The sequence below is a fragment of the Condylura cristata genome, unplaced genomic scaffold, assembly GCF_000260355.1.
Source record: "Condylura cristata isolate star-nosed mole 26May11 unplaced genomic scaffold, ConCri1.0 scaffold00020, whole genome shotgun sequence".
Classification (NCBI taxonomy): domain Eukaryota; kingdom Metazoa; phylum Chordata; class Mammalia; order Eulipotyphla; family Talpidae; genus Condylura; species Condylura cristata.
In genome coordinates, this window is record NW_004567121.1 from 8,059,064 (window position 1) to 8,080,939 (window position 21,876).

Here is a 21,876-nt window from a genome sequence, read left to right on the forward strand (position 1 = left end):
TAAGGGCGGTGTCACGCAGACGGTGGCTGAGAGGGAGACGGCTGCGGGGCGGTGCGTAGCGTGACTGTAGAAGAAGCGAGACCCCAGAGGACACCAGAGCCCAGAAAAAGAGTAAAGTTTCTTGGGGGCTGGGAGACTTGGTTGCCTGCTTGCCTCGCCCCACTGCCTCTCCAGCCTGCGGACTTACCCACAACCGTGGGCTATCGGAGAAATTAGAAAAGTGAAAACTAGAAAATGTTCTGGAGGAAAATGATGCGATGGTGAAAGGCTCTGGAAACTGGATGGTGAGAAAAGCCGAAGCCTGGAGACACTGGAGGAAAGGGGCATATGGGAACTGGTCATTGGAAAGGGCACCTGGAAACCACCTATAGATGGCAGTGGAACCAGGGGTGGAGGGGGCAACCCACAGAGAGGCACTTCTCTGTTCATTCCAACAAGACAATGAGTCTGGAGGCTGAGATTCCAAGAGAGCGCAGATGCATCCAGGGGATGTTAGTGTGTTCCTGTGCTGGGGCTAACCTCTGAGCCCCAACAAAGGACAGCTATTGGAAGGAAGGCTGGACCACCCTGACCGGAGCCCTGACTTCCTTGCTTGGAGCAGCAGATTAGTGGCACAGGCACCAGCAGCTGCAGCTTATCTCTGAGGACTCCACAGGTGCAGGCGATGGGACTCGTCCAGGACCACAGGTGAGTGTGTCGGAGCCTGATAGGCGGTGGTCTCCCCACGTCTAGCGGCAACATCTCACTTCACACTAGGCCTGCTGAGTTATGTATGTTTTCTGATCCCTTTTTGTCACGTGCCTCATTTAAGTAATTTACGACTCGACATACTGAATTATAGCTATTTGTTTCCCATCCCTCGTTGCAAGTGAAAGAAACACAGGCTTCATTAATTCCAGTGCTTATCTCGGAACAAGGTACTAACAAGACTTTAGATGGTGCTCCAGCCATTTAGTTTTTGAGAAGGTGAAAGGGTCTCTCCTCCATATGGTCTAGATTCTTGAACTGTTTCATCTCAAACACTAAGGTTGACAGATCTGCTAAGACCAAATGGGGTGTTAGTTACTATCCAATTACTCTTGTAAGAGTCACAGCCCATTTAACTGAGCAAGCACCATCTCTGCCTCCACCCACAGGCAGTTAGGCCATCCACACACTCTGGGCCACCTGGCCTCGCGATATTCTCATAGCAGTGTGAAGCCACAGCCTCTGCCTCTGAGGGCAGGTTTTCAGCTTAAATTCCCCACTTCTATTACTGAAACACCGATGAACCTTGGGTTATGAATAATATAGAAATGAGAAAAGGATATTGACGTTTCTACTCCCCGATTACTTGAAAGCAGCAGCTGACTGAACAGTCATCTCTGGGCTGGATTCTTCTTTCACTTGTACTTGGTAAGGGACTAAGCAGAGAAGCCTCACACAGGACTCTAGCTGTGCCTTGGGGGTCCATCACCCCAACAACTCCTCGCTCTCTTTAACTTGGATTATGGAATATAGATGGCACACACACACACACACACACACACACATCCGCTGACACTGCCCACTTGCACTGATTGGCTAGCCAGACTGGCAAGGAGAACAGGAGCTGGGTCGGGGGCTCCAGCTGTGTGAACACAGCCTCTTCCAAGGGCTGGCACCTGCTATGAAAGACCATGGGCCAGTGCTGTGAAATTCACTCACCAGGATTTCTCAAAGAACTGCCATGAACACGATTCTAAGAAAGTAAAATGTAAGACTTAAAAAAAAAAATATTCCTTAAAGATATTCAGCATTCTAAATCCAAGAGCAGCAACAGGAGCATCTGGCTAAAGGTGAAGTGTGTAAGAAGTAACCAGAAGCATCTTTGTTAAATTTGTCAGGGCATGATTAATCTGATGGTAACAAATGTCCAGGAGCACCTTAAGAATATGCAGGAGATAAACTCAGAAGTACACAGTTTAAAATTCAGACGAATATAACAAAGAATGTGAGGGGTCAGTTCTTTGTAAGTCTAGGAGGTGCTAAGGTGTAAACAACTGAGTTCTGAAACTCCGTGAACTAGATTGTGTGTGTGTGTATGTGTGTGTAAACCCTTGCTTCATCAAGACAAGTTTTTATTTTTTAAGAAATTACAGAAAAAAACAATAAGAGAATTTTAATAAAATCAACAAGTTTACATTTGTACATCTTGGGTATCTGGGACACAACCAGAGGCAAAGGATAAAGTTGCAAAGACAAAGATTTCCATAGGGGAGCAGGCAAGAAGCAAGGATTATTACCCTAATGGTGTGACAAGCATCAACTTGTAGGGGTGACCAGTCACCCCAGCTTCCCTGCATATTTACCAAATTCATTGGCATGAGCTTTCCAGTTCTGAGCACAGGTCCAATGTCCCACAGCCTATATGACATTCTGAATAATTGACAGGCAACAGCAGATAGACAGTATTTGCCCCGCGAATATTAATGTTAGCTGAGTTTATTTCATGCTGTTTTAACTAGAATGGTTATACTGAACCTAACAAGGGAAAAATGGGCCAAGTCACGATTCTAACTACTCTCTTCCACATTAGAATCACACACAGCAGGTCTTTAGAAAGAGACATATATGTATTTCTTTAAAAATGATTTGAGAAAGGATCTTGTAGGAATTAGAGAAAGATACAGTTTGAACCTAGACAATTCTACTCAATGTCAACGAATTCTGCCTTGTTAGAGGATTTAGAAGAGATGGAAAACTGTTCAACTTTAATTCCCATTTTAAAGGATAACAAATATTTCAAAATATTGGTCAATACTCAGAGGGAAAAAGACAAGTGTCCCCAAGTTATGAGTGAGCAATCAGAAGTCTTTTTCAAGATTGTACCCATTTTGCATACAAAGAAACAGTGCTTTTAAAAATGCAGTAAGTACTGGTACCTTGTCCTTTGAGGAACAAATGCCAAATTCAGTGGCTCTGTAAATAATCATCCCCTTATAGGCATCCACAGGAACAACTCATGAAACAGGCTTTGGAGTCAGACCAATTTACAGAGTAGACAGTGGCTTCCAAGGAAAATTTCTTCACCATTTATTCTTTAGGTAATTGAGACATAATTAGGAAAGAACGTATGGATATCTTTGCTTTTCTGGCCCACTTAGAACCACAAAAGGAAGAGGCATACTGACCATTATAAGTACAGGAAGAGTTTAAAGGACAGAAAATGGGCTCCCACGTCCCCTCTCCATCAGTAACGCGTGGACTGATGGACAGGGCGTGAGTATCCACGGTGCCCACTTGTTACATGGGGAAGCAGACGCTTGCTTGGCAAGTGTTACGGCAGAGGGTACAGTGTGTTTCTTGTTAGTTCCGAACGGGATCGTTAGTCACTATGAAGAAATTCAAAGAGGGCAGTGAAGTAACAACAGGTTCAGCTTCTCTGCGATGTTAGAAACAGATGGATTTTCCAGATGGGGATGCACAAGAGGCGTTAGTCTGTATTTTCAGGAAACCTCAGAGCAGGCCTGTAAAGTGCTGGGAGGTAAGGCAGCCTGACTGAACTTCCCAGAAGGGTGCGTGGAAGCACTGCCAGGAAGGATCTGTCCTGTGCAAAGGCAGCTGACCCCAACGCCTGCCCTGCTCGGCAGAGGAGGCAAACCTGCCTTGTCTGCAAATATGCGTGGTTTGTGCTCATAATGTTTCCCTTTCATTTCCCAAGTATTCAACAGGAGATACATTTTAACAAGAAAAATGTCCCCAATGAATATGACAGATGAATTTCCAATCAAGAGAAAAACTACAAACATGATATATTTCAAATAAAAATGTTTAGTCAAACAGGTCAACTGTAGAGTTTCAAATCAGCAGAGGAGGCAACAGGAAAAGGACACTCAGCTGGGCACTGGCCTGCTACGGTGCTCCTGTCTGCTGACGGGGCAGCTGCGGCTCTCCTCCTGCAGCTTTACCGGTTTCTGAGAGGTCTTCACTAGTTGGGTCCCAGAAGCAGACAAATTTACCCAAAGGGAGAGCTTGGGTAAACAAGACAGATGTCTTTCAGGGAGAGCCAAACAGGAAGTAGGAAGAAATAAAAATATTTCCCTAAAGTCAGCCATTTCCAAGGGCAAAGGCAGAGGCCACATGGTAACCCCAGGAAATGGAAGCCCCCCCCCCCTCCACCCTGGGGGGCCAAGCCACAAGGAGGGAGAACGCACCCATGGGAAGGAAAGGTGCACCAGGTGAAACCAGCCACTGCATGGCTCTGTGCCCTGGCTGCGCCACCACTGAGAGGGTTCCCCTCTGTGCCACCCTGAAGCAATGTTTCCAGTGCAAATATGTATTTAAAGATCAGGGTATGGGGTGGGGGAGGGGGAGTCCAGCTTGTCTGGACTGCATGGGAAAGGCTCATTTTGCTTTCCAAGTAGACGTCTGTTTTGTATTACCAGGTACCAAGCAGGCAAACTCTCACACGTCTCTCTCTCGGGCATCCACAGCGAGAGTCCCTGTTTCACATTGACTGAAGTCTCCTCAGACCCAGAAGCTATCCCTTTGTCTCGGTTGACACAAGTGTTGTGGCCTTCTGCTCTCTGCGTCCAGCAGGCTTGGTGAAGATCTCAGGGGCCCCCCGCACCCTCAGGATGGCCTCTTCAAGTCCTAGTACAGGGGCTGGGTGAGCTGGGGTTTGTGTGTCTGCCGGCAGCACAGTGGGTGTGGACGAGACCCCCATTTGGATATCTAACAAACACGGGCTCACAAAAGGGATTTTGGCACATCTGGCAACACTTTTTGTCTGAGAGCCGAACTGAACTTTCTTTCAGCTTCATCTGCAAAAAGAAAGAGAGATTGAAAATTCTGGCCCATACAGTGTTAAAAATACAAAGCCCCAAATGGCTTGTGCAATGTGCCCCAAGACGTAACACCTAACCTAACTGCAGTTTCAGCCTCCCTGGAATGTACTCTCAAAGGGTTGGTATGGAGTTTTCTGGTCAGAACCAATGAGGTGTTTCTCATTCCCCAGAGGAAAATGAGATAATCTGTCACAAAACCTTTATTCATTCCCCACAGACAGACCACCTGGGCCTAAACCTCTTGCTTTTTTCTATCTAAACAAACCTCCACTTTGAACAATACTTCTCTACCTGCTAGACACTGCCCAATTCATGAATCTCTTCCAATGAGGCCTTTAAAACTTAACTTGGTGGGTTTGCTATTTAACAACAGTTATTCCAATTTTAGGAGGTGGCACACATTACCTCATACATCATTATTACTGATAAGGATTGCTTTAAATATCAATTTCTTACGCAAAATAGTAAGGTAAAGTACTGTTACCTTAGTAATCCTTTAGTAGCTAGAGAAACGAAAGAGGTTACAAAGCTTTTTTCTTATTTTGCAAAATTGCAACTTGCCTGGCCAAAGCATTTCTATCCATATTCATTCTCAAAAGTTCACTCAACTCTGTACATTTAAGGATAGTCCTATTATAAAGCCCAGTAATGGCAGAGCTGAATTTATCTGATTCCCTGGTCCTCTCATTTGCAAACCAGAACAAGGCACAAATCAGTGACTTAGTCAAAACCACATAGTTGATGAATGGCACATTCCTGACTGGTACTGGGAAATGTTTCATTTCTTTAAAGGTAATGAATGAACTAAGCTGTGACTCCATTTTCCCTGTCTTGTAGGATGTAAGCTTTGCAAGTGAAGTTACTCTGCAATTCTCACTCATGTCTATCAGTCAAGCTAGTCTGTTGGCAGGCTCGAGTAGAAACTTAGTGCATGTATTCATTGGCTTCATCCATCATGCAACAAATATTACTTACCTTCGGGAAGCCAGCCTGGGCTCTACACATACTGGAAAATGAAGTTTTTTGCCCTCAAAGAACCCAAAGTCCACAAATAAAGGGAAATGGTTACAAATGCAAGCCCGAGGCAGATGGGTGGACAGCAGAGGGGATATACCTGCTTAAAGGTTTCACAAGAGAAATGCTCAGGCTGGGAAATGAGTAGGTTTCCCTGGTATAAAGGTATAGCTAGTGCAGGCTGAGGGAATGGTCAGCACAAAGGCAGGGAGGTCTGGAACAGCCTGTCGTGTCCAGGAGGAGCACGTGTTTGGCGCTGGTGGCAGTTCGGCAGGGAGAAGTCCAAGGCTGATGCCTCGGGGAATCCACGCAGCTTCTCAATGGAACTCTGCTGTGGACGTCACGCTACCAATTGCAGGAATATGACCATCACAAGAGAGCTGTCTCAGAGGGGCGTAAGCTTGGGGACCATCATGAACTGAATGTTTGTGTCATTCCCCAAATCCCTAGGTTGAAGCCCTAACTCTCAGTGCTTGGAGGTGGCGCCTCTGGAATGCAATCAGGTTGAGCTTAGGTCATGAGGGTGGGCTCCCACGGGAGGGTTAGCATCAGTAGAGGAGGAAGAGAGAATAGCGCTCACTCTCCCTGCAGGGAGAAGGGGGCTGTCTGCATGCCAGGCACCCGATCTGCGGGCATACTAACCTTGAAGTTCTGACTTCAGAACTGTAGAAATCAGTGTCTGTGGTTTAAAGTGACTCAGTCAGTGGCATTCGTAATAGCAGCCAGTGCTGACTGATATAGGAACCAAGACCTGGAGATTGGAAATGGCCTGGGAATTCAGAGTCAGGCTTCTGCGTTTACTAACTCTGCAGTTTCTCAGTAACTCAGTTTTCTGTTCTGTGACATGAGGTAATATAGATACTGCACAACACTGTTGTGGAGATGAAATATGCTGTTGGTGTAGAACAATGTCTAAAACACTAGGAAGTTTCTGGAAGTGGAACACAGTGTTGGCTTTTCCCACACCATCTCTTGAGCATTAGTGTCTCTTTAAAAGGGAAAGAAAATTACACCCATGTTACACGTACCAGCCCAGCTTCTGCTTCTGCTCTGTGTAGCTCATAGTTTCTATGTGAAAAGAATCATATGTTCTAAGTTATAAAACGGGCAGACTAATTATCCAGAGGCAAAATCTACCTTAACCAAAAAGTTGCAAGAAGTTAGTTTGCCTGGAAGGGCTGGGTGCTCACCTTATCATACTTGTAGATTAAATTTTCAGACTTGGCCAGGCCAAGAGCCACCTGAGTGGTCCTCCTGGTGTGGATACTGTCCCGCATGGCCCCCGTCAGGAACGGGCAGAGGAGCTGCACTGACCAGGTGCCCGGCAGCAGCTGTAGGACTTGAGCTGTGTCAAATTCGGTGGCATGGTGGTTCAGGAGGTCCACAGCGGCCACGGTCAGCTCATGCGCAGAGGGGCCAGCGCTGAGGTACAGGGCCAGCAGTGTGTGGAAGAGCTGCTGCCGGTAGGGCAGGTCTCTGCCCTCAGAGCGCCACAGGCAGTAGTCCTCGGCCGCCGAGAAGTCCCCCAGTTCGTGCACCAGAATGCGCAGGGCTTCCTCGTGCTTCTCCAACTTCCCATGCAGGATGGCGCTCTCCATGGGCAGGTTGGCACCCTCGATCCTCTCTGGAGGCAGAGTACACCAGTGAGAAACAGCAGGCCCGAATGCGCTCAGGGTGGCATCCACCACAGGGATTGCTTCACCAGTGCTTTTAACTTAAAAGCTGGCTACCGAGACATTGCTACATGCTGTGATTTAGTGATAAAGGCATTCTTGTGTTTCTTTTCTTCTTAGACTGATTTATGCATAGGAGTACTGGGGTGTAGGCCAGAGGTGTGGGAGGTGAGAGGATTCACCAGAGGCAGTGTGGGAAGCAGAGCAGGCAGATGGACTGAAATACACTGCTGAGGGGAGCAGAAGAGGTCTGCTGCACCCTGTGGGTCAGCTCCCTGGCTGGGATCAACTCTGGCTTTGTGGCTGGCAGAAGCTTGATAGTGCTCTGTCTTTAACCCCTGAGCAACTTTCTTTACTTTTATGTTTTAAATGTATATGGAAAACAGAAGACAGACTGTTTGTGAGTACAGCCAGATCTCAGACTACAGCTTTAACAATGCTGAGAGAATGAAAAAAAAAACACCACCAAATGACCCATGATCTCATAGGTTCCCATGAAGCTGTGAGGAACAGTTCCAGGCTTACAATGAATTATTCCTTAGTCCTGTTTTCCTGTTATGTTATCTTCCTATAAAAGCTGAAGGGCACTACATTGTCTTAAATGCAGGCAATTAATACTTCCTCCTCCCAAAAGTGCTGAGTCCCTTTAATCTGATTTCAAAATACTCTGTATTGAAAGGAATATTAATTCATATTGTTAAAACCCCTATTTTCTTTTGCTTCTCCTGCAATTTAAGTCCCCAGGTCAAAAGTAACTTGGAAAGGAAGCCTGAGTTCATGCCAAGGCCATGTCCTCATAGGACAAGGACAGTGGTGAAGTCCCTTTGCCTCCTGCTTCCTCTGTATACTTTACAGAAGAAGATAAGATTTCTTTTTCTGAGAAGGCTTTTTCTGAGAAGGCTTTATTCTGATAATCCTACCTATTTCAGGGGCCAAGATTAATAGCACAAATTATAGATAATTGCATGTGAACTCTGGCCACACTTAGGCCTGATGGACAAGGCAGATTGATCACTAATCCTTGGCAAAGGCCTTACAATATATCACTGGTATTATGAGGTTCAGAGGATGCAACACACATCACTACCATCCTCAAGAAATGTGAGCAAAGCATTTCTAAGTGGCTACATACTCAAGGCACAAGGAGAGCTGCAAAGACAGTTAAGTAAAGGTCACTGCAGCGATTCTACTCTTCACATGTCACCTTGTTTACTTCTGGTTCTCACAGGCAACCCCCAGGCGAGGCTTTGTAGGAAACCTATTGCAATGAACCAAACTGACACACCCCAGGTCACCTAACAGGTACAGAGCTCAGAGTTCTGGTGCTCTTCCACAGTGCCGTGAGGGACACCCATCCCCTGGAATTCCCCAGCCTTATCTGCCAGCTAGACTCATCCTTTCTGTTCATTTACACAGCCCCGCCTCTGGAAGGCTGTCCCCACTTCACCTGCCCCCAAGGCAGGGCTCAGGGCTCCCCATGCTCCAGAAAACAGCTGAAAGAAAACACTGCTTGACAAACTCATGACCTGCCCAGGGCTTTCATATGGGGGTCTGTGGTGCATCAAGTATGACCTAAGTCAGGGCTGGCAGTGACAGTGTTTCTCAACTGGTGTGGCACAGGCACCAACCCACCGCAGTGGCAGCAAGCCGCGGTGCAGCTGTGCTTAGCCAAGCAAGCACAGAGCTTCCGCCAGTACTTGCTGGCAGGTGGACAGCAGCCCCAGTTCTGCCGTCTATACTACTAGTGAGCTCTATGGCTGGGGGCAAGGTGGGCAGCCTCTAAGCTGCCACCTACCTGCCTGTAAAAAATGAGGAGAATAACAGGGTTTACTTCATAGTGTTGTGGTGGAAAATACTCATAATGCACACCAAGCCTTTTAACCTATGTCCGGCATATTTGGTTGATACTCATCATTCAGATGCCATATTTGCAAATTCATCTACTCGCTAATATTTATTTGTGACACCCAACAGCATTTGTGCTGCACAGGAGGTTGTTTGTGGGGATGCAGAGTGGCAAAGTACCAGTACTTGCTGGCAGGTGGACAGCAGCCCCAGTGGCCTGGTACACATCCCTAGCGGGGGTCAAACAAAGCAAGGCCCCACCTGTCTGTGGCAGCTCTCAGGTTGAAAAGAAGGGTCCTTCGCAAGAAATAATGCTATGCTTTTTGCATTTTTATTGAATTCATCATTAAAATGTGCCTAATGCTGTCTAGTGTTTCTAAGCACAAGAAGGCTGTGATGTGCCTTATGGAGAAAACTCAGGCTCTGTTCTGGCCTGATTTATAGTGTTGTTGGTGTGAATTCAACATGATCCATCAATAGTACACAGTAAATAAGGTTCCTTCAAACAGAAACACTTAGTGAACAGGATAAACAGGATATATTGATTGCTTGATGAAAATATGATAACAGGTTTGCCGGAACCTTGCCCGGTTTTTCTCTATAGGTGGAATGACTGCATATCTGGTGCTCACAGAGACTTGGGAGACCATAACTACTGAGCATGATGAGAACTGACAGCAGTTAGTGGTCAGAAAATACAGTAAAATGCTGTAAAGAGAAATACGGTATTAACCCTATGAAGAGCAGCTCTACTGTCAGTTCTGCACGTGCAAGCATGCGCTGCCCTGGGCTGTTTTATACTGTATTGAAATGGAACTCTGGTCTTTGCACCGCCTCGACTACCCTGGTTTTCCGGGGCTCAGGCTGAGCTGTCCTGGAGATGCTGCAGGGCAGTGCCAAGGGCGTCACCCTGGTAAGAGAAGGAAGAACTCTGATTTGAGTTCTGGAAGCCACATAAGGATGTTTAAGTGAAGAGATGCCCCTTGCTCGCCACAGATAGAGATAGAGACTTCCAATCCCACTAGGGCAGCTTTTGAGCTATCCGTGAGAGAGCCAATGTCTGTCTCTAGGGCATAGAGGCATGACAAGTTGCGCCCCACCCTCCAGGAAGGCTGACTGCACCAGCAGGCTTAGGGACTGAGTGGGTGGGCACAAATTGGGGAGCTGTGCTGAACCGCCACCTCTGCTTCCCCTTCCCTGCGGGGAAGTGACCCTCAGAGAGAGGACTAAGAGCCTCCTCACCTAGCAGAAAGTGGACTCGGTACAAATCGGATTTCTGGAGCAGGCGTCGGAGCTTCACCTGCATCTCGGTGACTTCTGTCTCTTTGCTGCTGGCACCTGCAGGTCGCTGCTGTAGCACCTGGTCCAGGTAGAGGATAGCAAGGTGCGTGTGGTATTCTTCCTTCTGTGGGAGACAGAGCCAAGCAGTGTTTGCAAGCAGGAAACCTGGAGGGCCTGTCAGGAGCAAAAAGTCCCAGACTAAACCCACAGAGGTGAGCAGGGTGGCTCTCAAGGACAATTAACAGGGCATATCAATTGGATTGAAAACTTCTCAGGAGCCACAATTATAGAGAAGGGAAATTTATAAGCAATGGGGAAAGTATAAAAGGGTTGCTTTGCATTTTAACAAGGAAAAGCTACAGAATTTAATTATCTCCAGAAAGGTATAGCTTCTCTCATTGCCTTTAAGGATAATAATAAAGAAGGAAAAGAGAAGAAAAATATAAGCTGAACAAGCATGAGGTGGAGGTTAAAACAATGAACTTCTCCACTATCTTCCAGAAATCTCCATTCCCCATCAGACCATCCAGTCCAGCCTGAGCACGACCCTTGTGGTAGCACCGGCTGCCAGCCTCCTTTATAGTTCAATTCCACACATGCAGTCCTCACCATGCCATGGCAGCCCACATGCTTTAGTCTAATTGCTCACCTGCAGCCTCTGGTCAACAACTAGATATTCCAGATATTTAACAAGTGCTTTGGGGTATTTCTTAAGGCAAGTGATAATATCGTTGGGATTAAAACTACTCTTCTGTTCATCCAAAGGTCTCTTGGTGAAAACTTTCACTCCAACCTGAAAGATAAGTAGTAATTTCATTATTATGCTTTCCAAAGTCACCATCTTACCTTTTTTTCTTAGCATTGCACATTCATACTTCGGGAAAAATCATTGTCAAGAACACAGTGATATAGAAAAACAATGCAGCGTGAAGAATTAATAAGACCAGAAAGCATGACGCAAAGATAGGAACGATGGCTAAAAGCTAAAACCCACTGCCTACATTCAGGTGACTTTTCTTTTAAAAGGGTCAGAAATTAAACGAGGAAGCTAGGGATGGTGGGTGCGCATGGTGGGCACACTGACAAGGGCAATGAGTTGCCTGGTACAGCCGGGTGCTGGCAACACTCCTGCAGAACAACATTCTGCAAGAGGGGCAGCTCACAGAAAGGAAACTGCCCGAGGTGATTAAGATTGGGAATTTGCCATACTCAAGGATGACTCTATTGTATAGAAATGACTTGACTGAGCATTAAAGCTTTTGATATCTGGAGGCTAAGAATGTGACCTGATTAGTGCCTTTTGTTTTTTGCACAAAAGTGGTGCAATGCTAGACAGTGTGTCTCAGAAGCACTGAAATACAGAACTTCTCTAAGAGCTGGGACTTGGGTGGCTCCAGGAAAGTTGTTAAAAAGGAAACAGAAAAGTATCTGACCCCCATCCTGTTTTCCCCACTAAACTCAATTCTCAGCTTTTACCGCCTCTTCCTCGTCCTTCCCAAAAGAATGCATTTAGAAAGCACAAACCTCCTCACTTTTCTGCAAGACCCAATCAGCGTACTTCCACACTAGTTCTTGGTCTAAGCTGTAGGTGAGGAAATCGACAACATATTCGTACAGGTCTGAGCGAGTGGGGTCGTGCACATCCCCATTCACAATGTTCACCCACAACTGAAAAGGAACAAGAATAAAAAGGGAAGGTTATACTTTGTCGAATTAGCTTAGAGAAAGCATTTATTTGCTAGTCCTTTAAACAAACCAAGCCCCCCCAAACCACAGGTTCTACACCAGAGGATTTAACCAACCATGGATGGGAAATGTGTAGTTGTGGTCAGGTCTACGATGCATGGGATGGTGTCTGCACAACGTGTACGGACCTTTTTTCTCTTGCCAAATTTACAAAACAATACAGCGTAACAACTTTTCATGTAGCCTTTAAACTGTACTAGACATTATAAGTAATGTAGAGATGATTTAAAGTACACAGGATGTGTGGGGGTGATACACGATGATGACTCCATTGTGTAGAAAGGACCTGAGCATTACAGCTTTTGATATGTGGAAGGAGTTCTCAAACCTATAGCCTGTGGATAACGAGGGATGTCTGTACTTAAGAGTAGTAGGGAAACTATTAAATTCTTACATCAATTCTAATTCTTTCAGAGATATAAGAAATGTAGATGACATGGCCCAGCAAATCAAGAAAGTAAAGCACCAAGTTCTTTTTCTTTCCTTTTTAACGATATCAGAGTAGAACAATTAGTAAACATAATATATGGGAAGAGTAGCTATATTAAAAAATGTTTTTTTCAAGAACTAAGCAAAACGATCACAGAAAAAAATTCACCAGCATCCGTCAGCTAGGCTATTTCCATCTTCTCCATCACAGGGATTCTTGATTCTGAATCATATACTACACTTTCAAAACTCTGGTGATTCTGTCCCCTCCTGTTACGTGTTTTGCACAGGAGATTGTGACAGACTCTAGTAATAAAAGTCCTTTGCTATTTCATCCAGAAACCTCCCTGCTCTGTAAAGGTTTCATCCAGAAACCTCCCTGCTGTGTAAAGGGAAACCAAATTTTAGGACAGCAGAGCGAGGCAGCACCCGGTGGAGGTAGGAGAGATGGAGACCGCCTGCAGCTCGCTGGGCATCACTGCGGGCAGGCGCTCACCACCTGTCCAGAGCTCTGCCCTCTTGAAGCGCGCTGCCAGCAGGAGGCTCGCGGAACATGCAGGCAGTGTAAACTCCAATTCCCACATCAGCATTTGAACTTTTTTTATGTAACTAGTTATTTCAACACTGACTTCTCCAACCACAGAACGTGATCACACAAAGGCTGAAATGTGTCATTTAACTAAGTGCAACTTGCCATATATGGAGAATAATTCCATATTATTTCAATTTTGGTACTCTTTCTCACTATCTCTGCTAGTGTTCCTATTACACTTATATCAAGGTATAATTCTTTGAATGCTATGTTGTTGGGTTTGTTTTTTTTTTAATCTAGTTATTGGGTACATGTTAGTGGGAACTCAGTTTTGTTTTAATTCTCTTGCAACCCTGTTACCATGACAGTTTCTCAAAACAACCAAGTGCCATGTGTGGCTTTGCCAAAGCCACAAAGTTGACTGTGAGCCCTGCTGATGTCCCGACATTCACAAAACACATTAAAGAAAAGCACAGGAAACTCTGACACAAAGCAATACCAGTGGATAAGAGGAGCAGAAGGGGACAAAGTCTCACACCAAGTGTGAGAGAGCTCAGTCATAAGATGAAGATGCCATGTAAGAGAGCAGCTAAAACACACCACTGCAAGTGCGGCCCCATGCTCCTGCCAGGGCCGCCTGGACCCCAGGTTCAAAGCCAGCCCTGACTAGGAGCATGCATACCCCCAGGCAAGCAGTGGCCCTGATTAGCTTGTCCTCACAGATGACAAGGGTGGTAATTTACCTCAGTCATTGGCAAGACAATGTTACAATAGTAGGAAGTACGATTTCTTATTCACAGTTTTGATCTTTCGATAAGGCAGAGGTGGCAGATACTCTGTGGCTCAGTAAGACATGTTTATATTTCTTAAACTTTCAAAAACTCAATTTTGATAATATTCTTTAGAAAGAGGTAAAGGCAAAGAAAACTGTTGGTCAATAATACTCAAGGAATGCTCTCCAAACCAGTAATAGTTGTGTTCTGTAAGAAAGGTGTAGATCAGGCCAAAGTGGGCTCTGTTGATTTTGTGATTTCTTTTTCAAGTCATACTAAGCTACATGGTGCTGATTTTTAAATAATGCTAAAATGCTTTAGAACTAACCTGAACTGCCGCAGCGTCTTGGTTATTATAATGATAGAGCAGTCCAAGTGCAAAATACCTGAAAGAAAACAGCGTGGTAAGTGCACCCTCTCCCACCATCTACTGTGGGTGGCACCCCCATAGTGACCTCCCCTGGCCTTGCCCCCCCATCCTATTAATGGTGTAAAATGTATGTCCTGTCAGTTAAAAAAAAAAAAAAAAAGATCATATTGAAGACAAAGATAAGCTGAAAATACAACTGTAATTACACTATGGAAAGTCACTTTTGGAATTGCTTTGCAGTTTGCTTCAAATATTAATAGAATTTCTTATCTCCTCAGCTAGCCTTTATTGAGCCATGATGAGCTATTAGGGAGTAGTCAGAGGAATGCTGTCTGAGCAAATACTGAAAGAGGAAAGGGGCTAAACACAAACAACACTGAAGGCCAACAGTAGCCAGGCACCCCAGAGGACAGCAGTCAGTGAGAGGCCTGGGTGGGGCACACAGAGTTCAAGGTCCTGAGTTTCACTACACGAGGGCTGTAGAAGTGTGAACAAGTAGATCCTCTTCTCAGCCTTCCATTTCTTCGCTGACAGGAAGGAAGGATTAGCAAAGTCACGGCCATGGCCTGGCAGTGAGTCAATGCCACCTGGCAGGCAGCTTCCTCCCAAGGCAGTGACTGCAACAAGCTGACCCGTGCAGGGTTCAAGTTCCTTCCCTTAAAGAACAAACTCTAAGATTTCCTGGAAGCCCACTCTTCCCCTTAATCTTTCAAAAAGGTACACTGACTTTCCAGACCCTACCATCCCATGAGACCTCTATGCATTCTCTAGCTCCTAAATAAAATAACTCTATTCCCAAGGACATTCTAGAAATGAGAAAACACCTTTCTGGTGGTCAATCCCAAGACTGCATTGTCTCAGGCACCTGACAGGGAACTAGCAGCATCACCTTGAAGTCTCTGTGGGATCTCCTCAGTAACATTTTGCCATTTCAAATATGGGAAAAAACCACAGGCTAAGAATCTTACTGCCTAGTGGAGTTTAGGGATCACCCAACTCCTATCACTTAACAACAAACCCAAAAATCCTAAGGACAGATGGTCCGGGAAACTTGACCCCCTGTCCAGGATGAAGAAGCTGTGGGCTCTTATTTGTATCAGGCTGGACTCTCTGGATCAACTACTTCTGTGCACAGGCACTGCCCACCAGCTCACACACAGAACAAAACAGTCTTAAGCCATCATCTTTTCTCAACAAGACCAACAAGCCTCCCTTATTAACTCTATCCATTTTCATCATGATTTTACCAACATACCAGTATGGTATCTTACAAGGAGCATCCTAGATGGAATTCAGAGGATATATAAGAACACTTTCTTCACTACCAAGGCCTATGATAGCTTTAAACTGTCATCTCTGTCATAACGAATTGGTATGAAAGTCAATACTCCCCAAGACACTTGCCATGGTCTGCAGGCCATGCTGAGTGCTATAACCTGATGGGCTGCCCCTTGAGTAAGCCCTTGGGAACTCAAATCATCACAGTGGTGACATCGGATTCGCAACTGTCTCCTTACAGGGTGGTGGACAAGGGCCAGGCCTGAAGCCCCTGGTTGCTCCCGGAAGAGAACACTCACTTTTTGTGCTTCTCCAGCCAGGCAGCACTGTCTGTTAGCAGACAGAAGTTCTCTGTGACCAGTAGGTCCAGCAGGCTATCGTGGTCAGCCTCCGCGTACAGTTTGAGCAAGGCTGTGTCAATGTCTTCTTTGTAGCCATTGGCTACCTCTGTGCTGCGGACTTCATTCAAGTAGCTCATGAGGAAACGCTTACACTTGGCCATCTTCTCCTGGTCTCCTTGGGTCAGCTGGTTCAGGTCTGCATACTCGTGGAGAGGTGGATGAGACCGTGTGAATGAAGAGGAGGTGGGCAACAGGAAGGGGTAGAGAGAGATCAGCTCCCGGACGTCAAGCTGGCCGCTTCTGCAATTACAGTGTCAAACTAAATGAAGCAAAAAGAGAGAAAGAGTACACATAGGCACACAAAACGTACTGGAGGGCTGTGCACGTGTGCACTCGCTACCAGGGAGCTGGTCATCTGGTCGTGTGTCGGAGCGACCATCCTAATTTGCAAGCCTGGTGAAGCACTAAGACACCATCAGCTGATTCCAAGAAAGAACAGTTGGGACCACAGTGAAGCTCACTCACAGTCCATGTTCACGCGGAATATAAAAACACCTAAGCTGATCTGCACAGGACTCTCTGGAAACCAAGGCAAATGATGTCCTTCTGAAACTAGCACCTTTCTAACACTACGTTATCAACAGATTGAATGGTCCATAAGGAAGGGACTTTACAAGAATATAGCTTACCATTTCCCCAGTAATGATCTTGCAACTGAAGACATGGAGGCATCAAGCAGCTGCTTCTGTGGTGACTTGATAGTGATTCACAGCATAACATCAAGTGCAACTAAAGCCAGTGTAGCGACCCAGCCTCATGAGGCCCAGGAAGCCGGGTTTCAGGATGTCCTCCAACTTGCTGGCCCTCTCCTGCCCCCTCCCCCTGCAGCCTACTCATCCTGTCTACAATGGGAACAGCTAGTGTTACTGAGTTGTGGGTCTCAATCCTGGCCCGAGGAAACAAGCTCCCTTTAGACATACAGATCAGAATCCTCTAAGGCAGGATCAGGATGGACACTTCCTTCAGGATGGACATCCTTCAGGGTCCACTACATCTCCAGATGCCTCTCTGCTCTCCTGGCTTCCTGCCTCTAGCCTCCTTCCCCTTCACTCTTCCTACCATAACCTCCTCCTGACCTTCAGTGGTCCTGTACTACACACAACATGTATTTCAGACCTCTTAGCTTGGCATTCAAGACCTTCCTAAACTGAACCCAAATTAGCTTATACTTTCAGTTTCAACCACCCCTCCCACCCCTTCTACCTCCCTATGTTGTCCACTGAAACAGCGTTGTGCTCTGAGCCTCTCCTTGTTCCTTTGCCTATGGGAGTGGCTCTTACTAGGAACATGTGGCCATGACTGGAACCCTCCAGTCATGGCATCTTGTGAGTGAGGCCAGAGCTGCGGTCATACCCCCTACAATGCTCAGACAGCCTGCAAACAAACACCTGCCCAGCCCAGAATATCAAGTGCTATATTGAGCATCTCTAGTGTAAAGTACGATTTTCAGTTTGGGAAACTTCTGTGTGCCATTTAAGATCCAAGACAAATCCTGATCTAGTCTCTGCTCTGGTTGTTCCCACCCCATCGCTTATACCGCACCCCCTTTTGCAAACGGGTGTAGACATGCCACAAAGCAGGGGCATTCCTTCCTTTTTTTACTCTTCTTTCCTCATCCTAACACTCAGGCCAAGATAGCTCAATGAAAAGGGAAACAGACAGGCTGGCTGACCTCAGAGGGAAGAGACAAAGCATAGGTCCTGGGGCTTGGGTCACACGGGGCCTTTCTCCAGTGCCAGTGGCCATTAGGCGGCAGCTGTGGCTTTTCACACTGAACTGAGAAGGAATCTCCCTGATCAATGAGGGAAAGAAAAATGAGTTCTTAGCAGCGCTTGCTAGGTGCTCAGGAAGGAAAGTAGAACTATTCTTGTCTTTGGAGCATCTTCAAACTTCAAATTTCCCAGGCACACTTGTGACAAAATTGAGCAGCAGTCAGTCAATTTAAAGTTAAGAAGCCGACTCACAAAGGAGAGGTACAGATTGACAGGATCTCTGTTTATTCTCTTACAGTGAACTTTTCCAGAAATGCATCCATGGTCACTGACCTAGTGTTTCAAATTAACCTATAAGAAAAAGATGTAGTGGGGAACAACTGTGACCTGAGTGGGGAGGACCATGGCTCTTCAGAAATAACACCAGACAGGGTGAGAAACACCTACGTGCAAAGGGGCAAAGAATCATTTCAGCACGAAAGCTATGGGCTGTTCCAGGAACAGATGAGCACAGCACAGACATCCTTAAGTAGAAGTTATAAAGGGCACCATTAATCAATAAATGACTCCTTTACACACAAATCTATACAACCTCTTTTATGGAAGAGCAAGAGATCAGGGCTGTGGTGGCTTTAATAAAACACCCAGACAACAGCACCACACAGCCCGCTGCAGAAAGGCATTCTCTCTTACAAAGATGGAAAGGATCTGTCTGGAGCCTGTGGATACACCTTATCTTTCATGGCTCGACACTGTGCAGAATCTATTCTAGTTAGACATTTTGAAAATTTTATTAGCAGTGCTTTAGCAGGATGCTGAAAGACTATCAGAGCAGGCTCAGCTCACTTCTGCAGGGACAGCAGAGCAAGCACACGAAAACTTTGGTCTCTACAAGTACAACAGTCTGGGAGAGAAGCAATGTGACCGCAGTGGTGTGCACAAAGCAGGCATGGGCCGGGGAGGGAGAGCCAGGCCATGAGGTATGGGATTCCTCTTAATACCAGAGGGGCCTCGGAAAAACCCACTCTCTCAGAGAGCTAACTGGAATGTCATTAGAAAAATCTTTAGAAAAACAATAGTTTTCTCAAATGTTCCCAGAAGCATCTGTTTTTTCTCTAAACTCAGAGCTTCCTACAAAATCTCTGAAGTAAAAGAAAAACAAATGATAGTATATTCCTAGGACTCTTCCACACAGTATCAGTTCACTGTTTAGAATTCCCTCCTCTGGACTTGATGGTCTTGATGCATTAACCTCTCTTAACAGAACTGTTACACATGTCTCTAGTGTGTCTCCACTCTCTTCAGGATGGAAAACAGTGAAAGGAAGGAGTGAGCACTATGGTATTCACTATTAAAAACAATTCTCGCCTCTTCCAACTGGAGCCCTGTCTACCCAGCGCCACACTTTCCATTGAGCGTCACAGTGGAAAGGGAGGTTTTCACCACAGAGGGACACTTGGAAGTCTTGCTACCAACACCTCAAATTACCTGAAGAGCTCTTTAGCTTCCAGGAACTGAAGTTGTGCAAACTGTATAAACCCCGCCTGCTGCAGGATCCTTCTGTACATTACCTGCAAGGGAAGACAAATCTCTCAGGTCTTCCAAACCATCACAGGAGAGTGAAACTAAAGCTTGAATTGTGACACAAACCACAAATTAATTATCACAAAGAAATGCAATTACAAGGTAAAGAAAAAAGAAGACATATTAAATCACACACATACACACACGCATGCACGCACACATGCACAATCAATCCTGCCATTACCACTTATTTAGTTCTTTCCTCCTCATGAGATTTTCCCCCATAAAACCTCATTTCTTCTCAAATGCATTCTTTTATCTTCTGTTCTCTTCACTAACTCCAAGGACTTCAATGATTGCTTCCATTTTTGATTGCTCAGATGGAAATGAAAAACTCCAGAGCTCCTGGTGGTCTAGAAACTGCTCAGCCTTCCATCACTGTTCTGGAATTGGCACCTCATAGCAGCATTTCTGAGAATCCCTCAGAGCACGAGGCCAACAACATTTAATAGTTAGACAGGGTTTCCCTGCCAAAGGTGAGGAAACACTGCATCTCCCGGTGGTGCCACATACCCCCTCCCTGACATAGAACTCCCTCAGCAAAGGTGTCAGTTGATCGTTCTTTAACCCAGTACGACCCCAATTCCCTTGATCATCGAACCCCTTAGTTCTGCTAACACCCAGAAACAGCAAAACACACTGGAAACTGGCAGTGTCTGTAGTTCCACCCTTCCCCTGTCTCACCATCTAGCCCGGTCAGTTTTCATGTCTCACCCACCCTTTCTCTGAAGTAGTAGTTGGCCCTGTCCTTCACTAGTTCTTACTGACCTCATCAACATGGCCCAGGCCCTCATCAACTCCCAGTTAGGACTCTAGAATGTCTTAATCCCTCCTCCTTCCAATCCATCATGCTGTTTATAAAACCTTAAGTTCCTTGAAGGCATGGTACCCACATAAGCTTAGTCTCCCCACACCCTTTTACTGCAAGCATATTTAAGATGTTTACTGATCTGAAGAACTACTTTGCCAAAATTTTCAGATAATTGATGACTGAGCTAAACCAGGTATTTCTGATTCTGGAATCCAATTCTTTCCATTCAAGTGGTTCATCTAGAGTCATAGCAGTCAAAACAGTGCTGCTGGGCATTGAATAAGTGGAAATACGAGGGGGAGACAGTTGGCACCTAAAAGTCATCAATCTAGCCTCTCAAATTAACTATCAAAGGTGCCTTCCTGACAGTGTCAAGGAGTTTCTAAAAACATAATGGCAGTCCCACCTTGCCCCCCTAGAAGTTACTTCGGTCGTGTCAGAAAGGGCAGGTATCCATCACTCCTCACACCTGCCTTTATGTTTCTACTATGGCGCCAGCCATTTCCAACTCAAAACTTTTTCTCAACCCCCTGATGATAAGCAAAATGAAGTAGGTCAAAGTTCTGTTGTGTGGGCCGTCAGTTACATTTCCAAAAGCAGAAATAATTAAGACTGTCTCTTTAGTAAAGACAATAAAAATGACCCATCTGTTGTGGAAGCAGAATTCTCAGTCACACTCAGACCTGTTGATGAGAAATCAGCCAAATGACAATTTGTTCTTCGTGGCTGCAGGATTCAAATGTCATCTCTTCCTACCCTCCCTAAAGGGGCAGGAGACAACTTTTGTGCACAATTCTAATCTCCAAAAGCATAGAAGTTAGTTTCTGTATTCTAGTCTGGGGATGATATATGGAGACCTCGAAGCAGCAAGCAAAGGATACCCTCACCCCAGACACAAGGTGGATGTTGACTCCAGAAAGCCTAGAGAACACCACTGAATCTGATCCCCTGACCCACAGCTGATCAGAGATTTTACCAAGCACAGTCCATACTGGGTTCCCTAAAAGTGTCACCTTTCCTGACTGTCCGTTATGATTGCCACCTCCTAGTGTTTTCTGCTCACTTGATGAGTAACCCAACCTGGAGCCAGGTAGGCTAGGAGGAAGAAGATGATAACATGCAGGAGTAAAAAAAGAGCAGAAGGCTATTAACTTCATAGAACTGGAGCTAACTCAACAACAGAATCTTCTGTTCTCTTTTGAATTTATTAGTCTGTCCTTCAGAAAACAGTTATCAAATTTTCAGGTGGAGAGAGTAAATTAGCAACAGACTTCTAAATGAGGGCACGTGGAGAGCCCAACACAAGCCAGGTATGAGAGGTCGGTAGGGTTCTGGATACAAGATGAAACTTAAGTCAAATCCTCCGTATTAGTATTGTATTACTGAATTGAGATTCCTTCTTATAATTTGGAGAATTGGAAATTTTGTGAAACAAAATCAGACAATTCTAATCTACAGATTTCTAAACCTGCTTTTAAGGCTGTGTTGTCTACTGATCTGTTAAGTATCGCCTTGAACTGCACACAATCTTCATCTCCAGCTTTCTCAGCACGATCACCTCACGGAGCTAGAAAGAAAACCCTGCAGAAGTGACTGTTCTCAGCCCAGTTAAGGGCCCT

At 45.6% G+C, this 21,876-nt stretch overlaps 1 protein-coding gene across 1 annotated transcript in view; it reads right to left on the reverse strand.

Annotated features, from left to right (window-relative positions):
* Positions 1-3,676: 3,676 nt before the first annotated feature.
* Positions 3,677-21,876, reverse strand: part of TGFBRAP1 (transforming growth factor, beta receptor associated protein 1) — a 29,151-nt gene continuing 10,951 nt past the window's right edge. The window contains exons 4-11 of the mRNA XM_004686187.2: positions 19,351-19,433; positions 16,049-16,390; positions 14,430-14,487; positions 12,146-12,289; positions 11,271-11,414; positions 10,583-10,745; positions 7,013-7,446; positions 3,677-4,784 (exon numbers count right to left, since the gene is read on the reverse strand). Coding sequence (XP_004686244.1) covers positions 4,608-4,784; positions 7,013-7,446; positions 10,583-10,745; positions 11,271-11,414; positions 12,146-12,289; positions 14,430-14,487; positions 16,049-16,390; positions 19,351-19,433 — 1,545 coding nt within the window. The 3' untranslated portion in view covers positions 3,677-4,607. The remainder of the gene's footprint in view (positions 4,785-7,012; positions 7,447-10,582; positions 10,746-11,270; positions 11,415-12,145; positions 12,290-14,429; positions 14,488-16,048; positions 16,391-19,350; positions 19,434-21,876) is intronic.